The sequence below is a fragment of the Cucumis melo genome, chromosome 3 (assembly GCF_025177605.1).
Source record: "Cucumis melo cultivar AY chromosome 3, USDA_Cmelo_AY_1.0, whole genome shotgun sequence".
NCBI lineage: Eukaryota > Viridiplantae > Streptophyta > Magnoliopsida > Cucurbitales > Cucurbitaceae > Cucumis > Cucumis melo.
Window position 1 is genome coordinate 17,401,415 of NC_066859.1, and position 15,042 is coordinate 17,416,456.

Here is a 15,042-nt window from a genome sequence, read left to right on the forward strand (position 1 = left end):
TCTTGAGTCGTTACGAAGAAACTTTTAAAAAACAAAGAAAAATACAAAGAGGCATGATTGTACAATGGAACTTCGTTATTAAACAATACATTTGAGGTAAAAAAGTTGTTAGAATTATATATATGATAGGATAATTGAACTATAATGATTTATTTTTAAGGTATAGATTATTGTAGTTTAAATAATAATAGTATATTAGTAAACCAGAGTTTTGAAATACCCTTGAGAGTAGGTAATAAGTTTTTGGCCAAAACATCTCACACCTAGTCTAGTCAATGGTGAGAAATGGAAAGGTTGGAGGGGTAGGATTGTATTTTCAAAGAAACCTCGAAAAACATGAATTATTTAATGACGTTAAGGCAGTATACCACATTGTAATTTGTACACTGAATTCCTACCTTGTCTGTCAGTGCTTTGTGTATTCATGTTTAAAGCCCATTTAAGAGACACACAAAGAGACAGAGAAATACTCTTGTCGGCAAAAAGAAAAAGAAAAAAAAAAACGAAAATTCGAGGCAAGATTTCAAAACTTACCCAAAAGAAAATGAAAGATTCAACTGAAAAGAGCAAGAAGCAGGCTGATAATGAATCTGATCTTCATCCTATTCCTCACTGTTCTATCATTTTAACAATCTTTGATTCAATCCTTCAAGCTTTCATCGCCATTTTGAGGTTCTCTGGTTTTAAACGCAATGCCCCACCTTACCGTCCAGCGTCCTCCTCACTGGAAGATTGCTACACCGCCGGCTCAAATCCGCCTTCCACGGCGGTCGACCCACCTCATGACGATTCTGTAAGCCTATCTCTCTCCACTCTTTTTATATTATTTTATTTTAATTTAACCCCTCCAAATATTTTTTACCCTTTCAAAGTTGGAGTTTTGTTCGGATTTAGTTGTAACTTTTAACTTCAAATTTTCACTAAATATCTTTTTTCTGTACTTAGACGTTGAATCTATTAATTAATTGAAAATAATTATAAAGAACGGAAAAAATTGGTATAATTAATTGAAATTGAATATGAAAAATACATGCCATTTCTAACATCGTCCTAACAATATATGATACAAATTTTGCTTTTAGAATATTTTAATTTTTTTTATATGAAAAGGTGAGTACATCTTGAGATGTACAGAGTATACATATCATCCATTGAACATTAAGACCCTGCGGATGAAATTGAAATGAAATACAAATTCAATTTTCAAGATCAACGTCTGACATTTTTTTAGGGACTAAATTAAAATAAAATACAAAACTGAAAAAGGGTTTACTATAATTTGACCATTTTTGACTAACTTTTCAGGTCAATAACTTCATTGAAAAATTTATAATTTTAAATATTGTGTTGTGTTTTTTTTTGTAGGAGGAAGAAAGTGAGTACTATAGGCCACATGTTCCTCCTCCGCCGCCGTGGAGCACCGGCGGGGGTGGTCAGATACACTAATATGTATATTGTACTAATCAGGTGTGGCTGTTTTGTATAATCAAGGGTAATATAAAGTTTGAGATCTTTGTAGCAATGTGGTTACATGAATTTAGAGTGTATGAAGGCAGCAAAAAGAAAATTCCAAGCTTCCTACTTATGGGTTTATTCTTTTATTTTTCTTTACTATTTATGGTTTTCTAGGCAATGATTTAAATTAAAGTAGGTTGGATTGATTATCTAGCCTTTTAAATTAACCTTTTTTTTTTTATTATTTACAAATATAATAAAATATCATCATTTATATAACAAATATAATTATTTTTATCTATGGTTGTCGTCTATTGTAATATTTTGATTCATTTTGTTTATTTTTAAAAATAAACAAATATTTCAATAAAAATTGACTAGGTTTGTAGTTTGTATATTATACTTTTATATATAAATCAATTGATATACTAAATAGTATATCAATACTCACTAATTTTCGAGCTAGTGTTGATATATTAGTAGTACACTAGTTTATTATTGTTATTAAAGTTGCATCAAGGTGTGGGAATGCTCAACAACTATTCATCCTGCAACGGGAAGACTTTGATGTTTAAACCGTCTAAAAATTGGATTGTGATCAATTTGGTAGTATTTGCAAGTGATCAGTTAGACATGTTTAATTCATCTAAACATGTGTTGTATTAAAAAAAAAATGCTCTATGAAGTTTGATTATTTTTTCATATATTCAATGTGTGCGTTTTTGTTGGTTTTAAATATTGCGGGACGAGTTTCATACTTTTTCATTTTTTATTTGCGATTTATTCATCTTAGCTTGTTTATGATTTATTCATCTTAGCTTAAGGTTTTCTTTCTTCAATATTTAGAGTATAAGATTTGATTGTTTAAATCTTTTATTTCATCTTCGTTATCTTTGATAAAAATTCTAAATTGTTTAGAAGATTAGTAAAATTGTTAACAAAGAACTATTTATTGTTGCATTGCTAAACGATCGTGTATCAAAATTCAAACGATTGTGTATATTGTATTATATGATTGTTAGATTTCATAATTTTCATGATCATTTACATTGGATGACATGATCATTTACCATAATCAACACAATTGCTTACCATAATCAATACGATCGCTAGCTTATCATATTATTTCACTGCACGATTGTCTATCATTGCATTGTGATTAGATTAATTATATTACGATCGTTTATGTCTGGAGCTTTTTCGCCATCGTTTAGAGTTCATTATTCGATCGTTTAAATTTGAAGTATTTTTCTCTATTGTTTAAAATGAACTACACGATCATGTATTATGATCTAAACCATTGTTTAAAAGAGTTGTTTAAAAGAAGATTATTCACATGTCTGTGGCCAATTAATCGTCTGTTGACCGAGATATTTTTGGTATTTCACATTGTACGTCTGTAAGTTTTTTCCTTTTTCAAAATTGTTCTATACAATGTAAATATTTTATTGATTTGTTATATTTTTAAAAACTTTTTTTAATTACTTCAACAGATATAAAAATACACTTTTTGTCATACTAGAGCTTCGTAGATTCGATAATTTTGAATGTACCGTTTCAAGGTTGAATATTTTATGTTTGACAATTGTTTTAAATGACAAAAATGAATTGAATTGTTTTTTAAATGTAGCAAAATATTGTTGTCTATCAATAATGGATGATATTAAGCAATGATCCATAGGAGTGAATATTTCTATATTTAAAAATATTTTGATTAATTAATTATATCTAACCATTGAATTCATTGTACTCATCAACTTGGACAAAACTCTAATGAAAATGGATAAAAAAGAAGAAAATTTAAATTGTTTTAGATTATTGATATCATACCAGTAATATAATGCATGGAAACAAATGACTGAAAAAATTTCTAACTCTAAATCCATAACATGCGAACACAGGTTACTTAAATAACATTTTTGTTTATGGATGACATCTATAATTTAGTTTGTCAATTGTGTATATAACGGTGTTATACTTTATCTTTTTTATGATAAATTTTATTTATCTTTTTTTTTTTTTAAGAACCATTTTTAAAAATTTCAGTCCAAGTCTCTAAAGAATTTTTGTTGATTCATCGGTGGCATTTTCTCTCATATGAAGATTTTTCAATAAGATATTTTATTTACTTCATCAACAAGTTTCTTCAAGATCTTTGACCAAAATCTTTATAGATCGTTTGTTCAAATCTATTTTAACAAAATTTTTTTGAAAGTTGCCGTTTCAATTCCAGTTTGAAGATTCATCAAACTATACCTATAAATAGGAGTTTTCACTCTCTTTCAAAATTATCGAAGTAGACGGATTCAAGAAGAAATCGTAAAAGAATCTTAGTTTGAAGGTATGATTGAAGGTTCTACCTTCAATCATATAAATATTTTCATGAAGATTATACTCAGTAAGTTTGATCCAAGAAATATGAAGATAAGAGATTAATAGAAGACTTTTTAATAATTGAGTATCACAATTATCTAAATGAGTGGAGTCCAATATCTTCAAGAGATTCAAATATATAGGAGAACATGATATTTAGTAAATAACAATTACTAAAGAGTACCAATCTAGGAGAAGTGTTATCTAGATTGATATACTAAAGAGCATGTATAGCATTCTTACAATATTTTACTTATTTGAATCTTGATCAATAAATCTCTTTATCCGAACTTGAAAACTCTTTAGAAGTAAGTGATATTCACCGATCTGGATTATCAAAGTTACAATGTTCATTTTTCTTCTTGTTCCCCTAATTAACAATCTGGCCTTTGACTAAAGCAACAATTACTTAAATGTAAAATAATCTATTTTAGTTTTTCACTCTATATTTTGTACCTATACATCTACTGGTACGTCAAATAGCAATCGAATGATATATGAAATCTTTAGTATCTTAAATATATGCTATTTAAAGGCGTTGATAAAAACGATATTAAGGTCAAATTTGGAATAATTAAAAGATAAATAAATTAATTAAGTTTATAGTTCTTACCGTTAGTGCCATTTCTTTAAATCTATTGTTTAGAAAATTTCTGTACATACCATGATATTTTGCAATCAAGAAATTTGATCAACGGTTTGAAAATAATATACATAGAAATTAATTGTAGGTTTAGTTTCTAATTTTGTTGTCGTACTCGATAGTGAAAGGTTCTAAAACTTAAAAAATGGAAAGTAGGTTTTAAACTTCCAATTATATATTTGATGTTTCATTTTTAATACAGTTTACAAGGATTGATCCAAGACATTAAATCATCAAATTTTATTTAATTAATTCATACAATTTCTTTTGAAAAAAATGAATAATTCATTAAATTATTAGACTAAAACTAAAATGCCGACAGATATAACATCAAATTTATTAATTCATTAATTTAATAGACTAAAATCAAATACTACTATCAACCTCTCTGTCCCCACCCATTCTCGATCAGATCGGGGTTTTCTCTCCTTAATCAAGTTGGGGAACCAGAGTGAGAACCATGCAAGAAATTTTGTTACTTTTTTTTTTTTTTTTTTTTTTTGAAAACATTATATACAATTCTTGTATATTTGGGTTTGTTCAACCACACCAATATTATTTTTATTCCTAAGAAAACCGATTCCACAGAGGCTTCGGATTTCAAACTCGTTAGCTTGTGCAATGTCATTTACAAAATTGTTGTCAAGGCTCTTGCAAATAAGTTAAAAGTTGTACTTCCACAAGTGATTTTCAACTCCAAGAATGAGTTCATTTCTGGTAGGTTGATCTCTAACAATGTCTACATTATCGATCAGTCAGAGGTGTTAATTTCCATCATATTGCTAATAAATGATATAGAAAGAGGTGGTTTGGAGACTATCAAGCTTGACACATGAGCAAAGGTTATGATAGAGTGGGGTGGTGTTTTATAAAAAGGCTTATGTTGAAAGTGAGCTTTCATGTTGAATGGATGGATCACTACAAAAAACCGAAAGTCTACCGATGTCGAAAGAGGCGTTGGGAAAAGCCGTTGTAAAAAGAACATTTTCACGACATCATGAAGTCTCATCAACAGTATGGAGGTTTGGCTACGTCACACAAACAACATCAGATGAGGGTGCGGCTTCCATGATGTTGAACGAGGAGACGTCGCGAAAATGTTTAACTTAAATAATAATATAGATTTTTCACAACTCTATTCATGCATGCATCATCATTGCTTGAATAACTCCTGACGTCGCTCGAAAGGCATTGTGAGAGGTCGACCTTTTGTTGACGTTGCTTTAACCGTTTCGGCAAAGGTTGCACATTTAAAATATTTTGACAACCATATCACGCCGCCAAATTGCATGGTGTCGTGAGAGGTCGCACCTCTGTTGACGTGGGGTAAGAAATGTCGCGAGATGTGTGACGTTTTGACTGCTTTTGGCAGACTTCTCACGATGCCATAAGTGACTACATCAGTAGTTCTTGGAGAATCGACAATGCCATAAGTGACGACGTCGTGAGTGGGGGTGTTCTCTTAACGTTTTCGAGCTGCGTCGGGAGATCCCCTCTCATTTTTGTTTTGTTCTAACATAGAGGCACTCAAAGAGAATAGAAAAGAGAAAAGAGAAAGAAAGAAAAGAGAGGAGAGGGATCACCGTCCAATGCCGTTCGTCGCTTTCGTGTCCGCCGCTATCGCCAACCGTTGCTCACCGTCGTCATGTCGTCGTCTATTTGGTTCGTCATCTTTACCAGTAAAAATAGTGTATTTTATTATTTGTTGTGTCTCTCAAAAATATATATTAGATTGTATGTATAAATTGTATATTGTATATGAAAATTAGATTATATGTATAAATTGTATATTGTATAAATTTTGTATGTGTACGTACGTTAGGGAATAATGTATATTCTTTAAATATTGTGTGTATGTTAGGAAATAATGTATATTGTAGAAAGTATAAAATTTAGTAGATTGAATAAGTAAATATCTTTGTAATTTAAATTGTAAATTGAAATTGATAAAAAGTTTTTTAGTTATAATGTATATTTAATTGTTTAAGAACTAAATTCTACGTGTGAATGAAATTTTAACAATTGTAATATGTTAGGAAATGATTATTATTGAAATTGTGATAATAATGATTGAAATTGTGATATTGATGAAATTGAAGAATTTGAAGCTTTTTATTGATGTGTTGTGACTATCTTGTTGTTATGGTAGCCTATAGTTTATGTGAACACGAGTTGTTTGTTAGAAGTAGAACTGTGTTTATTTAGTTAGAATTATGGTTGCCCTTAGTGCAAGATATTTACACATATTTATGTTCTAGGTGTTTAACGATGGACAAGAGTTAGATGAACATTAGGAATAAGTCATTGATTGAGTATAGAGAGGGAGTTCTCAAATTCTTAGATGTTGCGAAGTATCATGTCGATGAGTACAGACGGATAAGGTGTCCATGCAAGACATGTATGAACTCGAATTGAGATTCATTAAGGGGTGTGGAGAAACATTTATTAACCATTGGAATCTACCCCTCCTACATAGAATGAGTATATCATGGAGAGTCAATGAACTTATATAGAGGTATAGAAAGATTTGATGAAGGAACTAATAGTGACCCTTTTCATGAAGGAACTAGCAGTGACCCCTTCCATATGGAAGGAACTAGTAGTAATCTTTTTTCTGAAGATAATGAAATGTTGAGAATGCTGCATGATTTATAAGGTCTGATCGAACACGATGAAAAAATAGTGGAGGAAGCAGGTTTGGAGAATGACATGTCGTTCAATAGTGGTGACGAAGAGGAGACGGCGAATATATTTCAGGAGTTACTAAACCAAGCTCGTTGTGAGCTATATCTCGATTGTTTGAAATTTTCATCCCTAAACTTTTTGGTTACGTTGATGCACGTCAAGGTTCATAACGGTTGGAGTAACAAGTCGTTCGACATGTTATTACAACTGATAAAACGTGCATTCCCGATGTGTAGTTATAATATCCCTAGTTCTTTCTATGAAGCGAAACAAAAGCTACATGACTTGGGCTTGAGATACGATACTATTCATGCGTGTAAGTATGATTGTGTGTTGTATTGGAAGGAGTTCACCGATTTGGCATATTGTCCAACTTGTGGTGAGTCTGGGTACAAGACTAGTCTTATCAAAGGGAAAAAAAATCTTGCATAAGGTATTGCAGCACTTTCCATTGATACCGAGATTACAGAGATTGTTTGTATCGCAAGATGACTCATCTGAAATGAAACGAGATCAAAATAAATGAGTCAAAATTGATAACGTATTTGCTGATGCAAAGGGATGGAAGCATTTTGATTCTGAATTTCCTGAGTTCGCTTCAGATCCACAAAACGTTCATTTGGGATTAGCTTCTGATGGGTTCAATCCTTTCAGGCATATGAGCACCGCCTACAGTATGTAGCTTATTGTGTTATTTCCATACAATTTGCCACTTTGGAAATGCATGAAGAAGTCCAACTTCTTCATGTCATTGCTAATACCCAGTCCAAGATCTCCCGGTAAGGGTATTGATGTTTACCCCCAACCATTGATTGAGGAACTAAAACAGTTATGGAGTCTAGGTGTTCGTACGTATGGTTCTCTTACCGTTCAGTTTTTTTAGTTGTATACTGCTTTGTTATGGACTATTAATGACTTTATGGCATATGGTGACTTATCCGGATAGAGTATGAAAAGAGGCATATCCCATTTGCATAGGAGATAAATCGTTGTTCCACATAAGAGGCAAAATAGCTTTCATGGAACATCGGCGTTATCTTTCCGATAATCATGTTTAGTGTAGAAGTAAGTTACATGATGGAAGTGTAGAGTGTAGGCCTCCTCTGGTTATTCTGAATGGGCATGATAAGAACAAGTAGATTCCCTTGAGTTTCCAGTGATGAGTAAATATCTCTCATTGAAAGATAAAAAAAAAAAGAAAGAGACCTCTAAACTAGACGAAATTGAAAGATAAAAAAAAAAAAGAAAGAGACCTCTGAACTAGACGAAAAGAAGTATCTTTTTTGTTCTGCCTTACTGGCTAAGTTTACTTGTAACGACCCAACTCCTTATACTAAGCCGAAGTCATTACTAATTAAAAGTTAAATAAAATTTCTTAAATTAAAAACAGAAAATAAAACAAAACCTCAAATACTCATTAAAAATCATAAACAAATGTATGTAAGGATAAAATTTAATAAAATTATAACTCGGGCCTTGTCTAGTTTTAAAGAAACAAAAATGCATTTGATCAATGACATAAGGCGGAAGCAAAATGATCCTATGTCTCGCCATGGTCAATTCTTGTCATTCGCCAGCTTCCCTTTGCCCTTACCTTTACCTCTGCCTATAAAATTAAACAAGAAAGAGTGAGTATAAAAATATACTCAATAAGGGACCTTTTACTAGTCTCGCTAGGTGCATGTTAACTTTCTATTAGAGTGTTGTAAAGTAGTACCTCTAAACTAGCACGTTCCTGAACACATGCAATTTGTGATCCTGTAGGAACATATCTGGTCTCTAGTAAACCTAAAGGAACACCTACGACAATCGGGTTGTGAGTAACCCCGTCGAATCACTCATAATCATGTCTATGTCTATATCATACTGGACTGGTGATCCCATCAGACTACACAGTTATAAAAAAAGGTGGTGATCCCGAGGGACACCCATGCGGGTACGACTTTAATAGCTAAAGCTAACAACAAACCTAACCATAGCATGTAACATAACATACATCATAAAAAAACATGGTATAAGTATCGATCATATCATTTCTACTCAAACATTGTCATCAAAGACATAACACAGTCGTCATCATCAATGTACTACCTGTAATAAACATAATATCAACCATCATCATCAATCACCCATATAATGACAGTCATTATCAATAACACCCAGTTATACATTTTAGCTATCCTTAATGCATAACCATAAATACATGCGGTCTCTTAAATTCAGTTTGAGGGTCTAATAGTAGAATCTCTTACCTGAAGGTTAGTTAAAACCGAAGGTAATCCTAACAGCAAGGTCAAGCTTCCCAAGGGAAAATCCTAAACAATAAGGGTAAATAACTAAGTTTAATAATTGAACTCGCAGTTGATTAAGGATCAAAAAATCCAGTTGATTTAACTTACCCAAAAATGAGGCCGAATTCAATTTACACTTGGACAAATTCCTAGCTCAATTCCAATTAAATCTAACCAATTTAATAAAACATTCAAAATTTATTTAATTAGATTCCAAAAATCAATATTTATTGAGCACTAACAAAAACCCAACTCAAACTTACAAAAAATATAGGTAAAAGCAAAAAATAAGCTTGGTGGCTAAATATGGCTTGGCTAGGGGAAAAACTGGCTAGGTGGCTCGATGGAAGGAAAACAGGTACCTCTGCTTGGTAGAGAAAATGACTCGACTGAGGAAAGGGGCGGCTCGGGTACGACTTGTGGGGACGCGACTGAGGACGACTCGACTTCCAACGGACAAACAGTGCGGTAAGTGGCTCGGGTTCGGGACGATCTCTGATGTGGCTGGATGGAGCTCCGACGATGGCACACGCGACGACCGACAGAGATAGCTGGCTATACGACGACATTCAACTTGACGGAACAACTTGCGGTGGTTGATGAAACACGAACAACGGTCGGCTGGGCTTCGACGGCGACGCACGAAATGACAGACGAAGGTGGCTTGCAGACAGCGGTGACACTCGCCTTAGATCTGTGACTAGAGAGCTCGGGAACGGTACATTGGCTTGGGTTGTGGGCTGCGTGGCGCGGATCTTGCGTGCGGGTTCAAGTAGGAGCAGCGGCTGACAACAGAGGAGAGCGGCGACGCGGTGGCTGACGAACAGAAAAGTGGCGTTGACGGCTAGGGTTATTGGTGATGGATTAGGGTTTATTTTAGGGAGATGATGAAGGGTAATTTTCCTAATGTATCTTGGTATGAACGACTAACAATGTATCTTGGTGAAAGAGGATAATCTAGGGGTGAGACTGACAAGACACTATTCATAAATAGAACCAGCACTGATCTCATTGTAGCTCAAATTTATGTTGATAACATCATCTTTGGTGGATTTCCTAAAACACTTGTTAATAATTTCATAACATAATAAAATCAGAATTCGAAATGAGCCTAGTAGGTGAACTGTCCTGCTTTATGGGGTTGCAGATCAAAAAGAGAAGTGAGAGAATGTTTATATCACAAGAGAAGTATGCCAAGAACTTAGTCAAGAAGTTTGGTCTGGATCAGTCACAACACAAAAGGACTCCTGTTGCGACTCATGCTAAAATTACGAAGGATACAATAGGTACTGCATTTGATCACAAATTGTACAGAAGCATGATTGGAAGCCTTTTATATTTGACAGCAAGCAGACCTGATATTGCCTATGTTGTGGGAATATGTGCTCGGTATCAGTCAAATCCACGTACCTCTCATTTAAATGCAGTTAAACGAATAATAAAGTATGTTCACGGAGCAACTAATTTTGGGATTCTGTACTCCTACGATACATCTTCTGAATCGGTGGGATATTGTGATGCCGACTGCGCATGTTCTACTGATGATCGAAAAAGCACTTCTGGTAGATGTTTCTTTCTGGGGAATAATCTTGTCTCATGGTTCAGTAAGAAACAAAATTGTGTATCTCTGTCAACAGCAGAAGCGGAATATATAGCTGCAGGGATTGGGTGTACTCAAATGATATGGATGAAAAATATATTGAATGAATATGTGATTATACAAGGAGTTATGACCTTATATTGTGATAATTTGAGTGCTATAGATATTTCGAAAAATCCAGTTCATCATAGTCGCACTAAGCACATTTATATAAGGCATCGCTTTATTAGGGATCTCATTGAAAATAAGGTCATTACATTATAGCACATTTGCTCGAACTCACAATTTGCTGTCATTTTCACTAAACCCCTTGATGCAAACACGTTTGAGCATTTACGTGCGTGTTTAGGAGTTTGTAAAATATATCTCCTTAATTAGCTAAATTAACGGAGCACTATTGCATGTTCCGTAATGATGGACTTGTCTGCGCCAAAATAGGGATTAACGCCTATCTCTTCGGCTTCTGTGGAGATCCTCCTTGGTAAGAGAGAGTAATTACGAAGGCTTCACAGGGCTTTTTAAGCTACTAATGGGTTCTTTGTTGATAAGGAATAGCTTTTAGAATTCTAAATTGTCTTACAGCTGAGTCTCGTTCACTAGCTACTGCCATTAGTCTGATGTCTGAACGGCGTTTGGAAATTGACTCTCTTATTCGATATCTTAAGACTTTTGTTCCTTCTTCAAGTCAAGGGAACCCCAGTATTGATTGATGTTTTTTTTTTCTGGTTCAAAGGGGGAGTGGTGGTGGTGATTGCTGGTGATTTGTGGTGATGGTGCAGGCGAATATTGTTGCTGTTTTTGTTGAACACTGTTTACTCTGTCTTTTTTTTTAGTAACAGAAGTTGTGTTTTTTTCTCTTTAATGATTGAAGAAATGGAAAACATGTTGTTCGTATTTTGAAAAATGAATTCATCAGTGCTGAAGTCTGTGGTTTATGAAACATTGTTATCATTCGAATGAGTGACTCAGTTGAACTAGAAAAGAAATTCTCTTTTAGACAAAAAGGGGAAGTTCATTAGAGTTTTTGTCTAAAATATTTTATGGAATATCTCTGACTAATTATCTTTGATTAATGAATTAAAAGATGAGATATTTAAGAGATAAAAAGATTTCCCACTATTATAGGAATCTTGTTAAGATAAGAAGATATATATATATATATATATATATATATATATATATATATATATATATATATATATATATATATATATATATATATATATGTTATATGTGAGGTTACGTAGTTGTGATGTTGGCGACGAAAAAGCAAAAAATACAAGTTGAAAACGGTCTTTTGTGTTAGGGTCGTCCGCAAAAGCTACGGAGTTAAAAAGGTATGATGATCTTATGTCAATGAGGTCGTCATGTTGATCGTAGTAACAATTATTGATGAGTAACAGACGAAACAAGTGATTGGTATGATCACGAGCATCTTTAGAGGGATCTAAAGACGTTGCCAAAGATATTCACTCATGTGTTCAGGGGGAGCCTGAAGCTAGACATCGTAAAGATAAGTAACTCAGGGGGAGCCTGGAGTTTGATGTCAAGACGCATGTTATTAAGTTATATTATTGAACAAAGTACCATATGTTGTATCGATATATATTAACTCAAGTGAATATTAATAAAGATTACTCATCAGGGTTGTACGCAACTCCCCAGACGTAGACAATATTAGCCGAACTGGGTTAACAAAGTTTCATGTGTTATTCTCATCTGTTGTCCCTCTAGCTATTACAACTGTTATTAGCTTTAGTATTAACTGGAGACTTAATTGATTATCTCACTGTTTTTTCAATATATAACTAATAGTCATTAAATTTTTAATTTTATGTTTAAAAGATTTTAAAACCATAAAAGTGTCGAGTAGATTTTAAAGTTTCAATTATGTCTTAAATATTTTATATTTAATATGGTTTACTATAGAGTAATTCAAGATATTAAATCATCAAATTTTATTTAAAATTGATACATTTTCTTTTAAGAAAACAATAATTCATTAACTTATTAGACAAAATTAAAATGCTAAGAGATTTATTAGGAAAAGAATTCAAAAATAAATATATTTTAGGGCATGTTTAACCTTAGCAATGGGAGTTAAAAAGACTATAGCTGCTTTAACTAAAGAAGTTGGTGGGTTGCATATTTAATTAATGGAGTGAATAAGTGTTTGTTTGTTTGAAATTTGAACCGAATAAGTAGGACAAATGGAAGATGACAAAGGAATAATAAGTTCAGACATCCACTAAAGAGGAGTTGGTAGCATATCTTTTATGATAAACATGCAATATTTTCTTTTCCATATCTGCCCTTCCAAAACCTACTTCCCTTTTTCTCACATAATTTGACACCGACTACCCCTGGAAGAAAAAAGAAAAAGAACCTTTCTTTTTCCAAAGGAAGCTACCACGTCGCATAAGTTTGGTTGTGAATTTTTGTAAGTGATAATAATTATGGGATAAAATATGAAGAATGTAGCAAATATTTTAAAAAAATTGTAAATATAGCGATTTTTTTTTTTATGTATTCCTAAAATGTCTTCATTTTATATAAAAATACGTCGCATGATTTTCTCCTCACATCAGCGATCGTCTTCTCCATCTTCACCACGATTGTAATTTTCACTATTCTCTAAGATCACCTTCTTCATTCTCTCACAATTTTCTTTAATGTTTCACAAATTCATCTCACTTTTCCTATCAATTTTGTCTTCTCCTCAACTAGTCGTTTTTCCATTTGATTTTCTCTCCGCCTTCAACCAGTCATTTTCCAATGTCCAACAATCTTTCAACAATTTTTTCGTTAAATTTTGTGTTATGTAGTCAAATTTTCTTTAAACATTGTAGATTTGATTTTTAGTATCTTTAATCCAATTTCTGTTCATCATCTCAATTTGATTTTTGTCTTTAGTTGTGATTATTCCTCAAAATTTAGTTTCTCATTCGACTTAATTTCATCTTTGTTTCAGTAGTTTCAGTCTTTGTAGAAACCGAAAATTTTAAGAATTTTTGTTGATTTTACATTTTTAGGTTAAAATATTTACATGTTTTTTTATTATTATTTTAAAATAATGATGAATACAAGTCTACCATTAATAAACTGATATCATTGGTAGACTTGTATCCTAGTATATCATTAATAGAATTTTATTAGGAATACACTAAAATACAAGTCTATTACTAATAAATTCTATCTTTTATAAATGCTTTAGTTTAATATTAGGGTGATAACATTTTTTTTTTTGCAGTAACTTAGAATTATGATTAAGCTTTCAATAGTAGTGTTTTATAGTGGACAATGGGATGACAAAAATAATTACTTGAATTATAAGACTATGGCTTATTGGTTGATGAAATGATGTGTTTTAAAAATTTAGTGAGCTTGATATTAAGGGAACTTCGATTGGATGAATCTTCTTCTTCAATACAATTGTCAATCTTATTAGATTATGGTATCATTGATGTTTAAACTGTGGTTGAAATTCACAAAGATAAAGATGTTGTTTGGTTTCTTAGTTTAGTTAAAAGCCAAATTGAGCTACTGCTCATATCTCTAATATGGAATGATCTCTAGTGTTGTTAATGGTGGGACTGATAATTTGCTTTCTCTACTGCTTTTTTCTTCAACCAATGATGATTTTGAAATTCTTACGGATATTCATGTTAGTAGTCTATCTTTTACAATCGATTTGAAATAAAATGATATGTTTGCTAGCAAGAAAGTACTATCAAAGTCATTTTACTACATGGCTATTGTGAATAGTTTTGAGTTCAAGACTATGAGATCAAATACTAAATCAATTGAGTTTAAGTGCTCCCAAGATAATCGTCCGTAATACGTTCTTGCATATCATTACTAGGGTGAGGAATTACGGCAACTAAAGAAGTATATTGCTAATCAAGATTGCTCCAAAAATGCTATTCAAACTACTCTTAAACAAGCATCTTCATTATTGATTAGTGATTGTATGATAAATACTTTATTGTTTTTAC

General features: G+C 32.4%; 1 protein-coding gene across 1 annotated transcript; it reads left to right on the top strand.

Moving 5' to 3' along the window:
• Positions 1 to 392: 392 nt before the first annotated feature.
• LOC103502256 (uncharacterized) lies at positions 393 to 1,601 on the top strand. Its single transcript, XM_008466126.3, has 2 exons — positions 393 to 793; positions 1,366 to 1,601. The coding sequence occupies exons 1-2, from the start codon at positions 425 to 427 to the stop codon at positions 1,444 to 1,446; spliced, it is 450 nt and encodes a 149-aa protein (XP_008464348.2). The 5' UTR covers positions 393 to 424; the 3' UTR covers positions 1,447 to 1,601.
• Positions 1,602 to 15,042: the final 13,441 nt, after the last annotated feature.

What these genes read in the sequence shown, in the direction of transcription:
- LOC103502256 (XM_008466126.3), top strand. Translation starts at nt 425, where the DNA reads ATGTTTAAAGCCCATTTAAGAGACACACAAAGAGACAGAGAAATACTC. An exon ending in ACCCACCTCATGACGATTCT is followed by an intron (nt 794 to 1,365) that starts GTAAGCCTATCT and finishes TTTTTTTTGTAG; the next exon opens with GAGGAAGAAAGTGAGTACTA.